At 40.9% G+C, this 18,057-nt stretch overlaps 1 protein-coding gene across 1 annotated transcript in view; it reads right to left on the reverse strand.

Moving 5' to 3' along the window:
* The window catches only part of RP1 (RP1 axonemal microtubule associated), a 258,962-nt gene that overhangs the window by 51,659 nt on the left and 189,246 nt on the right, over positions 1-18,057 (reverse strand). Inside the window, exons 41-43 of the mRNA XM_054020164.1 lie at positions 17,744-17,830; positions 11,515-11,647; positions 9,986-10,137 (exon numbers count right to left, since the gene is read on the reverse strand). Of these exons, the coding sequence (XP_053876139.1) occupies positions 9,986-10,137; positions 11,515-11,647; positions 17,744-17,830 (372 nt within the window). The remainder of the gene's footprint in view (positions 1-9,985; positions 10,138-11,514; positions 11,648-17,743; positions 17,831-18,057) is intronic.

Raw genomic sequence — 18,057 nt, forward strand, 5'->3', positions numbered from 1 at the left:
TTATTATAAAGGAATTATTTGGATCCTTGAGTATGTATATTTTCCCAGTCCCAATCCAGAGAGTCCATCCCCTGGGGTGCAAGGAACAGAAAATCTAACACTAGTGACCCTCGCTCTGGGGTGCTCCTCCCGTGGGTGGTGAGAAAGAGAGAAGCATTAATTTACTTGCAAAAGACCCAGGAGTGTTGCTGGCCCAGCCCTCCCACTCCAGGTCAACCCTCCCCACCCCACCCAAATGGAACTCCATGGAGGCTGAGGGAGTGACAGAGGCCAGTACTAGGATGCACCAATTAAACAGAACTTTATCTTAAATGAGGCCTTTTATTCTTAAAATGTTTCAAAGCCTTGTAGGCCGTAAGTCTTCTTAGCTTTCAGAAGGGAGAAGAAGCCACATTACAACAACACCAGACAGAAATAGTGATGTTTTTATGACTGTGCAAACGAAAGACGATACAGACAGCAGAAAGTATAACTAAGGCTGTTCATGCAGGCAAATGAGAAGAGATGTGCTCTTTAGGTGTAAATGGACATCTGTTAAAATATTGCTACAGCTACCAGTAAACAAAAACTAAATGGCAGCTGCACAAGTGCATGATGGGATGAATAAATTATGTGAGCAAGAGAATGAATGTGTTCTGTGAGAGAACGTGAGTGGGAGGGTGGATATTTGGGCATGTATGCGGGTGTCATTATAAAAACAGATGGATAGCAGAAACAGACGCTATAATTTTTCTTTTTTGCCAACCACTGCACCACCAGGCAGGATAACACAGGAAGACCAGAAAACATGAAAGGGAGAGATGATTTAAAAAAAAAAAATAGCCCAGCTAATCCATGCTCCTGTGAGGGGGGGGATTATTCACTACAATGTGCTCAGAAAGAGGAAACAGTTGTTATTCCTACTGCAGTTTTTAGGACTTTTGACATTTTTGCCTTGACATATCCTTGATCTTCCCCAAACAGTTACCATGGCAAACTACAGCCCCTTAGTGTAATGCATAAGAAGCCTAAAATAGGAGTTAGCTGAGATGAACATTTAAATAACTTTTATTGGGAGCATTAAATCATTTAAAAATTGTATTTTTTGCAGTTTCAAGGCAAAATTATTTTTTTTTTGTCAGTGTATATCACCTTTAACTTACAGAAACTAGCCTGTGCTAATAATACTCTGTAGCCTGTGCTGGTAATATTCATGTTTCTTCACTGCTAACTCCTTTCAGATGGAGACCTATCATTAACTTCATTCTTTGGAACAATCATTCATAGTCATTAGACAACAGTGGTCACAATCACTGATTGTTAATCAATGAATTATCATCATAATGCATTAAATTACCCGCTTCCTCAGCATTAGCAAGAATATACTTTTGTCTTATGTCATTATCCTTCTTTTTTGTTATTTTATTTTTTAATCTGTATAAAGACATTCAAGATCTGTATTATACACTTCATTGGAAGTGTAATTGATGAAAACCAAAATCATTTTATTTAAATTAGCTTGCCTGATTTAGATTCAGTTTTAGCTAGGCAAAATGACAATTTCCCACTCATTTAACCCATTAAACCAGTGAGATCAGTTAGCTAAGAAAGATAATTACTTACATAAATATAAACTAACCTTACTTTCTGCAGTTTAATTCAATTGGTTTAACTTATTTTACCATGCAGTAATAATAGGAATTTGTTACCAGTAGCTCAATAATTCCTTTGAATTTTACAGAAGACTATTCCTCGATCTTCATTTCTAAAGATGCATCCTTGCTGCATCTTTCAAACCATTCTCTTTTCATAGAATCATAGAATATCAGGGTTGGAAGGGACCTCAGGAGGTCATCTAGTCCAACCCCCTGCTCAAAGCAGGACCAACACCCAACTAAATCATCCCAGCCAGGGCTTTGTCAAGCCTGATCTTAAAAACCTCTAAGGAAGGAGATTCCACCTCTTCCCTAGGTAACCCATTCCAGTGCTTCACCACCCTCCTAGTGAAAAAGTTTTTCCTAATATCCAACCTAAACCTCCCCCACTGCAACTTGAGACCATTACTCCTTGTTCTGTCATCTGGTACCATTGAGAACAGTCTAGATCCATCCTCTTTGGAACTCCCTTTCAGGTAGTTGAAAGCAGCTATCAAATCCCCCCTCATTCTTCTCTTCTGCAGATTAAACAATCCCAGTTCCCTCAGCCTCGCCTCTCATAAGACATGTGCTCCAGCCCCCTAATCATTTTCGTTGCCCTCCGCTAGACCCTTTCCAATTTTTCCACATCCTTCTTGTAGTGTGGGGCCCAAAACTGGACACAGTACTCCAGATGAGGCCTCACCAATGTCGAATAGAGGAGAATGATCACGTCCCTCGATCTTCTGGCAATGCCCCTACTTATACAGCCCAAAATGCCATTAGCCTGCTTGGTAACAAGGGCACACTGTCGACTCATATCCAGCTTCTCATCCACTGTAACCCCTAGGTCCTTTTCTGCAGAACTGCTGCCTACCCATTCGGTCCCTAGTCTGTAGCAGTGCCTGGGATTCTTCCGTCCTAAGTGAAGGACTCTGCACTTGTCCTTGTTGAACCTCATCAGGTTTCTTTTGGCCCAATCCTCTAATTTGTCTAGGTCCCTCTGTATCCTATCCCTGCCCTCCAGCGTATCTACCACTCCTCCCAGTTTAGTGTCATCTGCAAACTTGCTGAGAGTGCAGTCCACACCAACCTCCTGATCATTAATGAAGATCTTGAACAAAACCAGCCCCAAGACCGACACTTGGGGCACTCCACTTCATACTGGCTGCCAACTAGACATGGAGCCATTGATCACTACCCGTTGAGCCCAACGATCTAGCCAGCTTTCTATCCACCTTATAGTCCATTCATCCAGTCCATACTTCTTTAACTTGTCGGCAAGAATACTGTGTGAATCCATGCTGACTGATCCTGATCACTTTCTTCTCCTCTAAGTGCTTCAAAATTGATTCTTTGAGGACCTGCTCCATGATTTTTCCAGGGATTGAGGTGAGGCTGACTGGCCTGTAATTTCCTGGATCCTCCTTCTTCCCTTTTTTAAAGATGGGCACTACATTAGCCTTTTTCCAGTCATCCGGGACCTCTCCCGATTGCCATGATTTTTCAAAGATAATGGCCAATGGCTCTGCAAGCACATCCGCCAACTCCTTTAGCACCCTTGGATGCAGCACATCCGGCCCCATGGATTTGTGCTCGTCCAGCTTTTCTAAATAGTCCCGAACCACTTCTTTCTTCACAGAGGGCTGGTCACCTCCTTTCCATGCTGTGCTGCCCAATGCAGCAGTCTGGGAGCTGACCTTGTTCGTGAAGCCAGAGGCAAAAAAAGCATTGAGCACATTAGCTTTTTCCACATCCTCTGTCACTAGGTTGCCTCCCTCATTCAGTAATGGCCCCACACTTTCCTTGACTTTCTTTTTGTTGCTAACATACCTGAAGAAACCCATCTTGTTACTCTTAACATCCCTTATTAGCTGCAATTCCAAGTGTGATTTGGCCTTCCTGATTTCACTCCTTCATGCCTGAGCAATATTTTATACTCCTCCCGGGTCATTTGTCCAATCTTCCACTTCATGTAAGCTTCTTTTTTGCATTTAAGATCAGCAAGGATTTCACTGTTAAGCCAACCTGGTCGCCTGCCATATTTACTATTCTTTCTACACATCAGAATGGTTTGTTCCTGCAACCTCAATAGGGATTCTTTAAAATACAGCCAGCTCTCCTGGACGCCTTTGCCCTTCATGTTATTCTCCCAGGGGATCCTGCCCATCAGTTCCCTGAAGGACTCAAAGTCTGCTTTTCTGAAGTCCAGGGTCCGTATACTGCTGCTCTCCTTTCTTCCTTGGGTCAGGATCCTGAACTTGACCATCTCATGGTCACTGCCTCCCAGGTTCCCATCCACTTTTGCTTCCCCTACTAATTCTTCCCAGTTTGTGAGCAGCAGGTCAAGAAGAGCTCTGTCTCTAGTTGGTTCCTCCAGCACTTGCACCAGGAAATTGTCCCCTACACTTTCCAAAAACTTCCTGGATTGTCAGTGCACTGCTGTATTGCTCTCCCAGCAGATATCAGGATGATTAAAGTCTCCCATGAGAACCAGGGCCTGCGAACTAGTAACTTCTGTTAGTTGCCAGAAGAAAGCCTCGTCCACCTCATCCCCCTGGTCTGGTGGTCTATAGCAGACTCACACTACGGCATCACCCTTATTGCTCAACTTCTTCTAAACTTAATCCAAAGACTCTCCGTTTTTTCTGCAGTTTCATACCAGAGCTCTGAGTAGTCATACACTTCCTTATTTACTTTCTCTATACCACTCATGATTTTATAGACTTCTATCATATCCCCCCTTAGTCTTTTCCAAGCTGAAAAGTCCCAGTCTGATTAAACTCTCCTCATGCAGAAGCCGTTCTATATCCCTAATCATTTTGTTGCCCTTTTCTGAACCTTTTCCAATTCCAATATATCTTTTTTGAGATGGGGCGATGACAACTGCATGCAGTATTCGAGGTGTGGGCATACCATGGATTTATATAGAGGCAATATGATATTATGATTATTAACCGCTTTTCCTGTAGTATCTTCCCCAGTTCTTTAAAAATCTGCCACTGCCCACTCCCTAATAAAACTTTACCTTGACCCTGACTGTTTTGAATTGAAATTCAGAGCTTGAGGAAAACACTTTGTCTGATCTCTCCAATGACATGTAAATAAGAACATAAGAATGGCCATACTGGGTGAGATCAATGGTCCATCTAGCCCAGAATCCTGTCTTCTGACAGTGGACAGTGCCAGATGCTTCAGAGAGAATGAACAGAAGAGGGCAATTATCAAGTGATCTGTCCCATCATCCAGCTTCTGGCAATCAGAGGTTTAGGGACACCCAGAGCATGGGGTTGTGTCCCTGGCTATCTTGAATAATAGCTATTGATGGACCTATCCTCCGTGAACTTACCTAATTCTTTTTTGTAGTTGAGACTCACCTCCAGGCTATGTTGTAAATTCTTATAACCTTTAGGGATGCAAAATTCACCCAGGAATTCCTCCAATGCAGGATCTTTCAACCAGTTTTGTACCCGTTACTGTAATTTCATCTAGACCACATTTCCCTAGTTTGCTTTTGAGAATGTCATGTGGGACTGTGTCAAAAGTCTTATTAAAATTAAGATACATCACATGTACTGTTTCCCTTCATGCACTAGTCCAATAAGCCTGTCAAAGAAGAAAGTTAGGTTGGTTTGGCATGATTTGTTCTTGACAAATCTATGCTGGCTATTTCTTATAACACTATTATCCTCTAGGTGCTTATGAATTGATTGTTTGATATCTGGAAAGATACTGGTACAAATTATTAATGTCAGGTTGACTGGCTTATCACTCCCCGGGTCCTCTTTGTTCCCCTTTTTAAATATACATACCATGTTTGCCCTTCTGCTGTCCTCTGGAACCTCACCCATACTCCATGAGTTCTCAAAGATAATTGCTAATGGCTCTGAGATTGTTTCAGATAGCTCCCTGTGTAATCCAAGGTGAATTTCTTCAGACCCTGCCGACCTAAATGCATTTAACATATCTAAACATTCTTTAACCTGTTCTTTTCCTATTTTGGTTTGTGCTCCTGCATCCTTGTTATTAATATTAATTGTGTTAAGCATCTGATCACAAATAACATCTTTAGTGAAGACTGAAGCAAAATAGGCATTAAGCATCCCAGCCTTCTTGGTGTCGTCGGTTATTAGCTCTCCTTCCCTGCTAAGTAGAGGATCTACACTTTCCTTCCACTTTTTCTTGCTCCTAATGTATTTATAGAACCTCTTCTTATTGCCTTTTATGTCCCTTGCTAGTTGTAACACATTTTGTTCTTTAGCCTTTCTGGTTTTGTCCCTTCATACTTACACTATTGTTTTGTACCCAACATTGGCAATTTGTTTTCACTTTCTGGGGGATTTCTATTTGATTTTCAAGTTGTTAAAGAGCTCATGATGCAGCAATATTGGCCTATTAGTATTCTTCTTGCCTTTTCTTAGTATCAGGATAGTTTGCCGTTGTACCTTTAATATTGTCTCTTTGAGAAACTGCCAGCTCTCCTGAACAACTCTTTCACTTGGATTTTCTTCTTGTGGAATCTTACCTATCAGTTCTCTGACTTTGTTAAAGTAAGTCAATTATCCTTATTTCTGCTGCTCTCACTCCTCCTTTTCCTCAGAATAATGAAATCTATCATTTCATGATCACTTTCACCCAAACTGCCTTCAATAAATTCACAACCAATTTCTTCCTGATAGTCAGAAACAAGTATAAAATGGCTCCCCGCCTTACTCCCCCCCTCTCCCCGGTTACTTCCTTTACAAACAAGCAAAAAGTTGTCCCCAGTAATTTGTCCCCAGTAAATTCTCCACACTCATTTCCAGTCATTCCCATTCTGGTTCTGCTCCTTCCCACTACCAAACTATTTTCTCTGTTTCTGGTGACTGTTTCTCCTCTGTGCCCAGACCTCTCCTTTATGGTGTTCCACTAGCATTAGTTCTGACAGTGGGAGGCCATCTGACCTATTGGACACTGCACTGGACTGGGACTCAGGAGACCGAGGTTCTATTCCTGCCCTTGCCGCTGGTCTGACCTGTGACACTGGATGTGCCACTCCACCTCTCCGTGATTCCATTTCTCCAACTGTAAAGGGCAGTAATGATAGGTATCTGTCAAGAAATGTGATGACTCATCCCTGTTCACTGTCTCTGCCTGTCTTGACCACGTTAACTATCTTATTTCTTCTTCCTTCAGATAAATATTTCAGAGAAAGGTTTCACTGGGGTAAGATGTTTACCCTCAGACACATTTCAATTTCTTGTATCCTCCTTATCTCAGGCATTCCACTTCCCTCAAGTGTCTTTAAACTTGGCTCTGAACTTTTCTTCACTTCCTATATTTCCTGTGTTGGCAAATCTGCTTATTATTTGTTGTGATACTGTTTGTTCTGTATACACCGGTGTCTTGACCCTGCTTCTGTAACAATAGTTATCTTGGTCATCAGGAGGAACTGAGTCAACCTCCAAACTGGAAAGGAACATCTTCTATAGCTTGAGCTAAAGGACTAAGTCCTCTAACTGGGTGCTAGATCCAGCCCAGAGGGGGGAAATGTAGCACACACACTTAACAGTGGGTTACACTTTCATCTCCTCTTTATTGCAGTACTTTTTCATATGATCGCCCCAAGTCCCAGTCCTCCAAACTCCAGTAGGTGCAGAATCCTGCTGTGTGCCTTCTGACATGTACAAGCTGAGCTTGACTAAACACCATCATCTGTTCCAAATCCACCTTGAGATCCAATTCAAAACTGTCCAAAAAACCAGACCACCAGACCCTTTCCTCAAAATACCGTCTAGAACTTGTTTTCCCGATTCCCCTCTCTGCTTCTTTCATTTTAGAACTGGCCTCCTTTCTTTTCTTTCACGTAAAATCACCAACTACTGTTGTTGCAAGAACCTTCTCCATTGCAGGAAAATGCAATATGGAATAACCTTCCCACCTCATGGATTTTCCATCTCCTTCAAATCTTAGCCAAAAATATATTTTCTCTATTGCCTCAAGAAGTTTCTCTCACTCACTGATATTTTTATGTTAACACTGTAATTATTATTAAACTGTATAAAGAGCTTTGCAATACAGTTTGTATAGAAGACGCCATTCATAGTGCAGGTCCAGTCCTGGGATTTTGAAGGCAGAGGAGAGGAGTCTGGTTCTAGACAGACAAAAGAAGCGGTAAGGGGGATACAGGGACAGAATCTGTGATGGGGCTTGTAGACAGGGTTTAAAAAAGAAAAGAACAGCAATTTCAAACTGGATTATGAAATTGATATGGAGTCAGTGGCATTGATGTCATTGGGTATGATGGCAGAGGAATTATAGTACAGACCAGAGACAGGTGCTCAGCATCTCCCCCAAACAGGAACTGCATTTGAATTATCTTGTTTAGCACTGATTGAAATTAGCACAATATTTCAATTTAGTGTGTGTGTTCTTTAAGAAAATATTTTGCATCTCACATAGCAAATATATTCATATATGATGTGACAGTTGCTATAGTTACAAATACATTTTACTACTAAAAAGTGGATTAAACAGTGAAGTATGTAACCAACAAATATTGTTTGCAAATAAGGAAGGCATTGCTGTCCTGTGGCCATAGTAATCATGTGCAGAACAGTTTTCCTGTTAAATTTCCTCATCAATATTCACCTCTCACATGTGAGACATGTCCTTAACTTTATATATTTTCCTTCTCTTCCCTACCTCTGCCATATCCTCTTCCCTTCTGTTTTTATTTCGCACACATCTTATTCCCTCAGTGTGTCTTCTCATCCACTTCAGTCTCCTAAATTCCTCTTTGATCTACTGCTCTGTGTTCATTTTCACTTCCTCTCCTTTCTTTACCAGATTTACTCAACTCAGAACTCTTTGCTCTTCTCCCTCCCATAAAAGTATTGAAAAGGTCTCCCACTTAGAGAGCAATAACTAGGCACTTCTGGAAGTCCCTTCCTTACCAAATGTAATGTATTCCAATGTGCATCTGCTCCAGAGAGTGGAGATGTCAATAAGGCCCCAATTCTGCAAAGACTTTACACACTGTGAGTAACCCCACTGCTGTCAACTCTTTGCAGCACCAGGGTCTATGTTTGTAATTTGCCCTTCTTCCTCATCAGCAGTATAAACTTAGAGTGCCTCTTGATTTTCAGAGCTATGCTGAGGGTCTGTGTCTCTCTGGCAGCTGGGAAGAAGACAACAGCTGCAATTTCCACTGAGGATGCCTAGCCCTGAGACTGGAAGGAGAAGAGCCATTGCCAAATTGACTCACCTCTGAGATGACCTCCCCAGAGGACACTAACATTTTGTCAGAAATTTCTCAGCCTACATGAGTTTGCATGCAAGTACTTTCACATCTCAGTTTTTTAGCTGCAAATGTTAAGATGCTTGCAAATAACTGAATCCAGGCCCAAACGTTACTAACTTCTCTAAAATAAACAGTTTATCACACTGTAGATGGTAATAGTCTCCCCTCCAAAAAAATCCTGAAGTTTTGTAAATTTACTTCAGAGGAAATTAGCTAATTCATTGAGAAATCACACCATTTTCCCTCTGAAAAATTGACTTTTGTAGGGGAAAAGAAATAAAATGGGAAAGATGATTGTGGTCAGGGAGTGGATATTTGAGGGGAAAAGTTTTCATTTCTGATATAACCTATACTGACGGTCACATTGATTATTTAGTCACAGGCGTCAAACTGGGATACACCATCATGGTCTTGTCTGGGAATTTTTACAATTTTTTTCTGCCTTCAATCTTTTTCTTTTGATGGGTGATGTATTTGACCTTCATAAAGATTAGGTAATTAACTTTTTCCCTTGGGAACATCACTTTTTTATATTGTGTTAGTTAAAACATGTTAATATATTTTTCTGACATGATGCATTTTCTCAGCATATGTAAGACGTTAGTGGCCCTAACTAAACCAACACATAACTAACACATTTCAATTAAGTGGTTTCTAAATATAGGTTAGCACCTTGTATAGACATTTTAACGGTAGAGGAGAATCCTAGCCTCCTTCCTATGGTTCCTCTTCAGCTGCTATCATATTTTATTGTGGATCCATTGTTTTTAAACTGTCTTCTATTTTTGGCATTGTTCTTAAATTGGCATCTGAATTGATCTAAAATATCTGTTCTTAGCAAGTGACTGGGGTTGATTTGCAGCTTCCGCTGGCTCAACATAGTATCCTCACTAAGGGTCTTGCTGTGCCTTTAGATTTCTAGAATAGACTATGACAAGTTCCTATGTACACCACAGAACTGGTTTATGCCTCAAGCTTGTACTGAATCTTCAGAGAGAAAACAGGGTTTAGAAGATGACAATACAAAAAAAAAAAAAAAAAAAGAGAGAGAGAAAGAGAGAGAGAAATGCATAAAAAAATCCATACTAACCTGACCTCTTTCAAAACTTGCATGTGACCTAGAATGCCTAAGTTTTCTTTTGCAGGAGTCTCCATTCACTCCAAATATTGTAATAAAGACATCTGAATCAGTTCCTGATGCAGGTAATGTTCCTGTGTGAACACTGACCGAGTAAAGAACTTCTGCCATGAAAAATAAATAAAAGAAAACATTACTAAAAGATCTATGCCAAGTAAATAATTAATCTGAAAGAGTACAGGATAAAATGATTATTAATTGATCCTCCTTCATGTACCTACATTTTCCATCCAATTTTAATACAGATTGCTAACTGCTTCTCAATGGCATGTTTCAGTGTTATAAATGGAATGTCAGCGCTCATGTTCATATTCAAAAGAGAAAAAAATCTCTTAGTTATTGAAAGCCTGATCCAGTGCCCACTGAAGTGAGTTGAAAGCCATTCACTAACTTCAATGGGCTTTGAATGAGGCCCGAGTTCTCTTCATAATAAATACAGAGCTTAATTCCAGTTAGAACTTGCTCACTACAGCAACATTTTATGAAAGAAATATAAAAGATTGACAATGAAAATATCCCACTCTTTGTTCTTGGTTAGCTGCATTCCATTTTAACCTGTCAGATAGATAACTGTTGCCACTACAATTAATTTGGTCTGGGGAAGCAGCTTAACTATTTACATCGATATGTATTAATATTATTCACTACAGACAGTAATGATCATCTGCCATGATTTTTCCTTAGCAGCATGACAAGAACATTTTTTTATCCAAGGTTGTGATAACTCTGTGTAGAACTAAATGCTGTAATATACTCCCACCATCTAATTCTACATACAGTCCAGCTTTGAACTGGAAGGGAAAGGAAACAGTTTTTAATGTTTGGATGAAGTTGACTTTTGATTATAATGTTTAGTGAATTAGACTTTTTTCTGGCAAATACTGTATAAAATACACCTAAAGCAAAAGAAGATCTTACCAGAGTTTTAAAATCATGTTCATATTAAATTTTATCTGTGTATTCCTGTTCCTACAGCATATCAATTAGAGGACAACACAAACATAAAAATATTGAGGCACATCTCTGGTTTGGCCAGAATTTCAGCCTTTTTTCTTGTTCAATATAAAGCCATCAATCTTTTCTTTGTCCATAAAATTTTCAATCATCACTTTATCGTGCATTTTAAATATATGAGCCAGGTCCCCAGCTGGTGTAAGCTGGCATCATTCCAATGATTTCAGGGGAATTGCACCAGTTTGGCCCTGTATATTTTGAGGTGTTCAAATTGGCATTTGATGTAGTGGAAACATTAAATACATGTGCTATTTGCCTTAAAGAGGAAAGCAGTAAAACATTTTTAAACCCTCTTAGGCTTTGTTAAAGATCCAACATTTCACACAAGTGCTTTAACCAAGGATGTCAAAAGCAACTGGGAATGACTTTTCTAAAATGTTTTATAATCTTTCCCATCATCATGTTTATTCTAGTTGATTCACTTTAAAAAACATTTTTTTTGCTTGTTTCTTGGTTCAGCAGCATACCCCTGAGCGGTGCCTTATCTGGTCTGACTGCTGCTAGCTCTGTCACGGTCTCTGACCCATCTTCTTTAAAGAGCCACTGGTCTGCACTGTAAAAGCCCAGTTCTTGCTTAGTGTCCAGGTCTTTCAGACGAAGCTGCAGGCAGTAGAAGAGAACAATCATATTTTTTATGAAATATTTTCTTATTCCCCTCCTAACAAAAATTGACATTTCTGACATTTATTTAAAATAATATAATATTTTCATGTATAAATAATGCCTGATTTAGCATGCGGAGGAACAGCTATTGCAAGGCCCAGATCCTGTAACTGGGTGCTCCCAAGTGAGCTCTTTAATGGGGCTTCATACAGACATAAAGACCCTCTGACTGAATCCAGCTAAAGGATCAGGGCCTAAATCCATATGCTAGTAACTGCTGTTCCAGAATTTCCAGTGACTGTGTAAAGCTACAGAAGGCCTATCTGTATATACATATTTGTCCAAAGGCATTAGGGGTGATGTTCATTTATTCATTATTACTAGCTCTTTTATAGTGCTTTTCATCAATAGGTCTCAAAATGCTTCACCATGTTTAATGTATTTATCCTCACAACACCCCTGTGAGGTAAGGAAGTATTAATTTCCCTATTATGGTTCAACATATGTGTGTGTTAACTGTTTATACACCTCTACCTCAATATAATGCGACCCGATATAACACAAATTTGAATATAACACGGTAAAGCAGTGCTCCGGGGGGGGCGGGGCTGCGCACTCCGGTGGATCAAAGCAAGTTCAATATAACGCAGTTTCACCTATAACGCGATAAGATTTTTTGGCTCCTGAGAACAGCGTTATATCGAAGTAGAGGTGTATTTCCTTCTGCTTTTGGTTTGTTTGATGCTTGATGCTGATGTTGCATATATCATAGCTGGGATTTTCAAAGGTGTTTATGGGAATTAGGTGTCCAACATCCTTTGAAAGTTATTAGGACTTTCTATGGGAATTGGGCACGTAAGGGCCCATGTCTACACTACAAGGATCAAAGGGGTGGCTGTGTTAGTCTGGATCTGTAAAAGCAGCAAAGAGTCCTGTGGTACCTTATAGACTAACAGACGTATTGGAGCATGAGCTTTCGTGGGTGAATACCCACTTCTTCGGATGCATGTAGTGGAAATTTTCAGAGGCAGGTATAAATATGCAAGCAAGAATGAGTCAGGCTAGAGGTAACGAGGTTAGTTCAATCAGGGAGGATGAGGCCTTCTTCTAGCAGTTGAGGTGTGAACACCAAGGGAGGAGAAACTGCTTTTGTAGTTGGATAGCCATTCACAGTCTTTGTTTAATCCTGAGCTGATGGTGTCAAATTTGCAGATGAACTGAAGCTCAGTAGTTTCTCTTTGAAGTCTGGTTCTGAAGTTTTTTCACGCACGAAAGCTCATGCTCCAATAAGTCTGTTAGTCTATAAGGTGCCACAGGACTCTTTGCTGCTTTTACACTACAAGGGTTTATTTACTCTGAGGCCATGTCTACACTACAAACTTTGGTTGACACAAGTTACATTGTCATAAAACTGCCACAGTTAATATATTGCTTGTGTGTGTGCAGACTTGGCTCCTTGTGTCAGTGCTGAGCATACTCACCAGGAAGTTCTGGCAATGCATAGTGAGGCAGAAACAAACCATGCAGGGGTGACTGGGATCAACTTCCCAGAGTGCAACTGTCTTCATCCCACAATGTCATCTATATCCATAATTTTTGCACCTTTTTTAAAAATCCCACAAACCCATGCAGCCCTCCTTGCTCTCCACCATCTCTGACAGAAGCATGGAGCCTGCACAGCTCTGCACTATTGTCATAAGCGTTGCAACCATGGGATGCACGATCCTCCACTATTTGTAGAGCCACAAGAAGAACCAGAAGAGTGGGGAACATGTTGATACCTCAGAGGACAGATTAGTGTGGGACATAGTGAGAACCAATTTCAAAGCTGTTGGTGGCATTCATGGAGCAGCTGCAGGTGGTAAAGTGCTGCTTCTAGGCCTGAGAAATGAGCACAGACTGATGGGATCACATAGTAATGCAGGCTGGGGATAATGAGCAGTGGCTGCAGAACTTTGGGATGTGCAAGACCACATTCCTGGATCTATATGCCAAGCTTGCCCAGCCCTCCAGAGCATGGACAGCAAAATGAGAGCTGCACTGGCAGCAGAGAAGCGAGTGGTGATTGCACTGGGGAAACTTGCAATGCTGGATTGTTACTGGTCAGTGGGAAACCATTTTGGAGATGGAAAATCCACCTCCAATGTGGAGGCCATTGTCATGCAAGTATGCAGGGGCATTAATCATCTCCTGCTACACAGGACTGTGATTCTCAGCAATGTACAGGACATCGTGGATGGATTAGCAGCAGTGGAATTCCCAAAATGTGGTGGAGCAATAGATGGCAAGCATATCCCTATTTTGGCACCAGACCACCTTGTCACAAAGTGCATTAAGCATTGGTGGATCAGTGAAGATGCTTCACCAACATCAATGTTGGCTGGTCAGGGAAGGTGCATGCCGCTTGCATGTTTAAAACCACAGAACTATTCAAAAAGCTGCAAGCAGGGACTTTCTTTCCTGACCAGCAGATGACGATTGGCAATGTATGTTGAAATGCCAAAAGTGATTCTGGGGCACCCACCCTACTCCTTTTTCCCCTGGCTCATGTAACTCTACACCAGCCACCTCAACAGCACCAAAGAAAGATTCAGCTGTGGCTCAGCAGGTTTAGAATGGCAGTTGAATGGACTTTTGGTAGATTGAAGAGACACTGGCATAGTTGACTCAGAACATTGGATCTCAGTGGCAATAACATCCCAACGGTTATAGCTGCCTGCTGCATCCTGCATAATATCTTTGAAGCAAAGCAGGGAAAGTTGCCACCGAGGTAGAGGATGGAGATGGAACAGCTGTCTTCTGAGTTTGAACAGCCAGAGAAAAGGCTATTAGAAGAGCTCAATGCAGAGCTATACAGCTCAGGGCAGCTTTGAAAGAGCACTTTAACAGTGAAACACAGTAATGTGTTGTTGTGTACTGTGCTCTACCTGGCCCTGATGTTTTGGGATCTGTTAGGAATTGTGTGGTGCTTGGTGTACAGCTATGACTATAACCCTGTCAAGGCTCCTATTAATTTTGCGATGCTTGCTGTATATTTATGATTATTACACTGTGCTGTCATTGATCTTATGAGTTGTCCCAACTTAAAGTGGGGGCTTTAAGAGCTGCTAAGCACTCTGCAGCATCTGTTGTGAACTAATAAAAATGACTTATTTTTCAAATAATAGAATTTTATTTGGTAACAAAACCAGCGCAAAGAAAAATCTGTTCAATTTAAAAGCAAATAAATTTAAAATTTAATAAATTAATGGAACAAAACTTACTACGAGGAAAGAACATTCATGTCCATTTTACCTACACACACACAACCGTGAATTTCATAGGTCAGTGTATGTGAAGCTGTGCTTGTCCTTAATGTCCCCTGGGATAGAGTGGTAAGGATAGGGATGTGGCCCTAATGCCATGTGGAATGTTGAAGCAGGATGTAGGGAGGTGTTGTAATGAAGTTCTCCATGGACTGCAAAGAGAGGTGAGCCCATGATTACTGTAGCTCCACAAGAGTCTGCAACATCTGTGTTTGCAGCTGAGAAGGTCCATTATGTCCTGGTGCATCTTCCTCTCCTTTTCCTTCTGGGACTTTCTCCTGTCCACTCTTTCCTTCTTCAGTTTATCTGCACTGTTCATCCTCCAGGCCTTTGCTCACCATCTAATGCAGCATTGGCTTGCAGGATCTCATGGAACATGTTCTCCCAAGTCCTCTTCTTTCTCCTTCTGATTTGGATCAGGCATCCTTTCTCCTGCATCTCCAGTGCAATCTGGTTATAGATGTCCATGTTTCTATGGCTTGTCTATAGCTATGCTTGCACAACCTCTTCTCTCCATAGGCCTAGGAAATCCAATATCTCCTGCCTACTCCAAGCCGGAGCGCATCTGGAGTGTGTACTGGCATAGTCAGCTGGGCAGTCGCACATAACAATGGAGGATTACCTGTTGTGCTCACAAAACTGGACAATCACAAAAAAGCATTTCAAAAATTTGCAGGGCTTTAAAGGGGACAGGAGCCTTCTTATTTCTGTGACCCCTGGACAGTGGAGTTCACAATTATGACCAGGAGAGTTCAATGTCAGGCATTGTGAGACAGCTGCTGTTAGGGTTGACATAAGTAATATTGTCTGCACTTGCTCTGCATCGACCTCAATACATCAATCATGACTCTACACCAGTTGGGGAGGTGGTGTTACTGCATTGCTGTAAAGGGGCACTTACATCAGTGGGAGACAATTTAAGTGTAAACACATGTACAACGAGGCTGACCCAAGGCATTTTATGTCAACTTAATTTTGTAGTATAGACCAGGCCTGGGACACTCAGGAAAATTAATCCAAATTAATTAAAGTGTGAATTTAAAGTGGATTATTTAAACTGCTTTAAACCCCTGTGTGAACACTCACATTCAGTTTAGCTTAATCCACTTCCAAAATGCCAATGCTCTTCAATGAAAACTGGGCACTTAACTCTTAACTTTTTTGAAAAACTCACCCTATTACTTTGGCAATAAATACTATAGTAAAGGTTATGTTGGGCCTTCATTATAATCTGACAGTTTCAGTTGTTCATATCTTTATTTTTTTCCCTTTAAGTAAAAATTATCCATGTTTAGTCTGAGCCTGAAAGTGAAAATTTTGTAAAAATTTTGTAAAAGTGTTTGAAGAAAATCCATTTTGTCCATTTCTGAGTTTCTGAAGAGAAAAACCAGTATTTTACACTATTTTTTTAAAAGCACACTCTTTGACTCTTAGGCCAATTTACAAAATACAAATTGAAAAATAGCGATTGGCTAGCATATAAAAATATAGCTCCATCCATGTGCATACCAACTTTTTTCTAAGGTTCAGAGTTACAACATAAAGTACAAGACTAGCATCTACAGAGCTCCAGAAATTATTTCTTAAGCTTTAAGCATTCCAGGGCATGAATTTCTTTGTGTAGAAACTTTATATGCAAGATATTAAAGTTCTCTTCACAGAAACCTTCAGCCTTAAAGACCTTAAGTGACTAAGGACTCTAGATATAAATTTCTTTTTGTAGAGTACCTGGAATGCAGACCATCAAGTACATACCAAACTTTATGTACTGGGGTCCTTGAGCATTTAAAATGCTCCAAAGCTTAAGAATTCCATATGGCTAACTTTATGCCCTGGAGTCCCAAACAGGGGCAGCTCCAGGCACCAGCGCACCAAGCGCGTGCCTGGGTCGGCAAGCTGCGGGGGGTAGCCTGCCGGTCGCCGTGAGGGTGGCAGTCATGCTGCCTTTGGTGGCGCGCCTGCGGGAGGTCCGGTGGTCCCGCGGCTTCGGCGGGAATTCGGCGGTGGGTACGCTGAAGATGCGGGACTGGTGGACCTCTGGCAGGCAAGCCGCCGAAAGCCGCCTGACTGCCGTGCTTGGGGCGGCAAAATACATAGAGCTACCCCGGTCCCAAACTGTTAAGTGCCCTGATTCTGCAAGATTCTCCACTTCCGTTAATGTCAAGCATTCAGCAGCATGCAGGATCAAGCTCAAGGAGAGAGAAGACATTGTCCCGCAATCCTATCTCCAATTCCAGTACATAACTGTTAGCTAGCCATGAGAGAATTGACTGGATTTTCTTTTAGGAAGTTTAAAAACTAAAACTGTTGCCACTTGTGCACCTATTGCCCTGAACAGAGGTTGATTTATACATGGGCTTGAATGCTTTCCTGAATCGGGGCCACTGTGAATCAGCAGAAGTCAGTCACTCTTTTCATGCAGGGCCCCTATACCTGCTAAAAGCATACATCAATGGAAAATATTGCCCCCTGTTACATAATGGATTTTGTGATATGGACTTGCTCACAAAATATAGGACTCAGCAAATATCAATACATTTAACATATTCTGTCAGAGATTGCATATTATGGGGGGAAACCCTGGCTCTTCTGAAGTCAATGGCAAAACTCCCATTGACTTTAATGGCGCCAGAATTTCACCTTCTATTTCTAACACATGCTAATAAATAATATTGTCGCATTACAAAGAAGTGCTCTACATTGTATAAGGTAATGTACTTCCGAAAGGTATTTTTCTATTGTTATTATGCATGATGCATCCAGGTCAAATGCAATTTATGTGAAATACCTTGTGAAGTTTAATTCCTCTTCCTAAACGTGGGCCAGATAACACGAAGGAAACTTTTGTTACATCACCAATATCATCAACAGTCAGCTGTCAAATAATAATTAAAAAAAGTTAACTGATGCATACATACCTTACACAATCATTTTGATCATTAGGTATAAGGCAAGTTTTTGGGGTTTTTTTTGGATTTTGTTTTGTTTCATTTCTCTTAACTCATTTGGAAAGATGAATGAATAGATGAGAATGCTGAGCAGGGGTGAACAAACCCCAATGGTAAATCAGAAAATGAATCTGAACTCATACAGTACAGTATA

The sequence above is a fragment of the Malaclemys terrapin genome, chromosome 2, assembly GCF_027887155.1.
Source record: "Malaclemys terrapin pileata isolate rMalTer1 chromosome 2, rMalTer1.hap1, whole genome shotgun sequence".
Classification (NCBI taxonomy): Eukaryota; Metazoa; Chordata; order Testudines; family Emydidae; genus Malaclemys; species Malaclemys terrapin.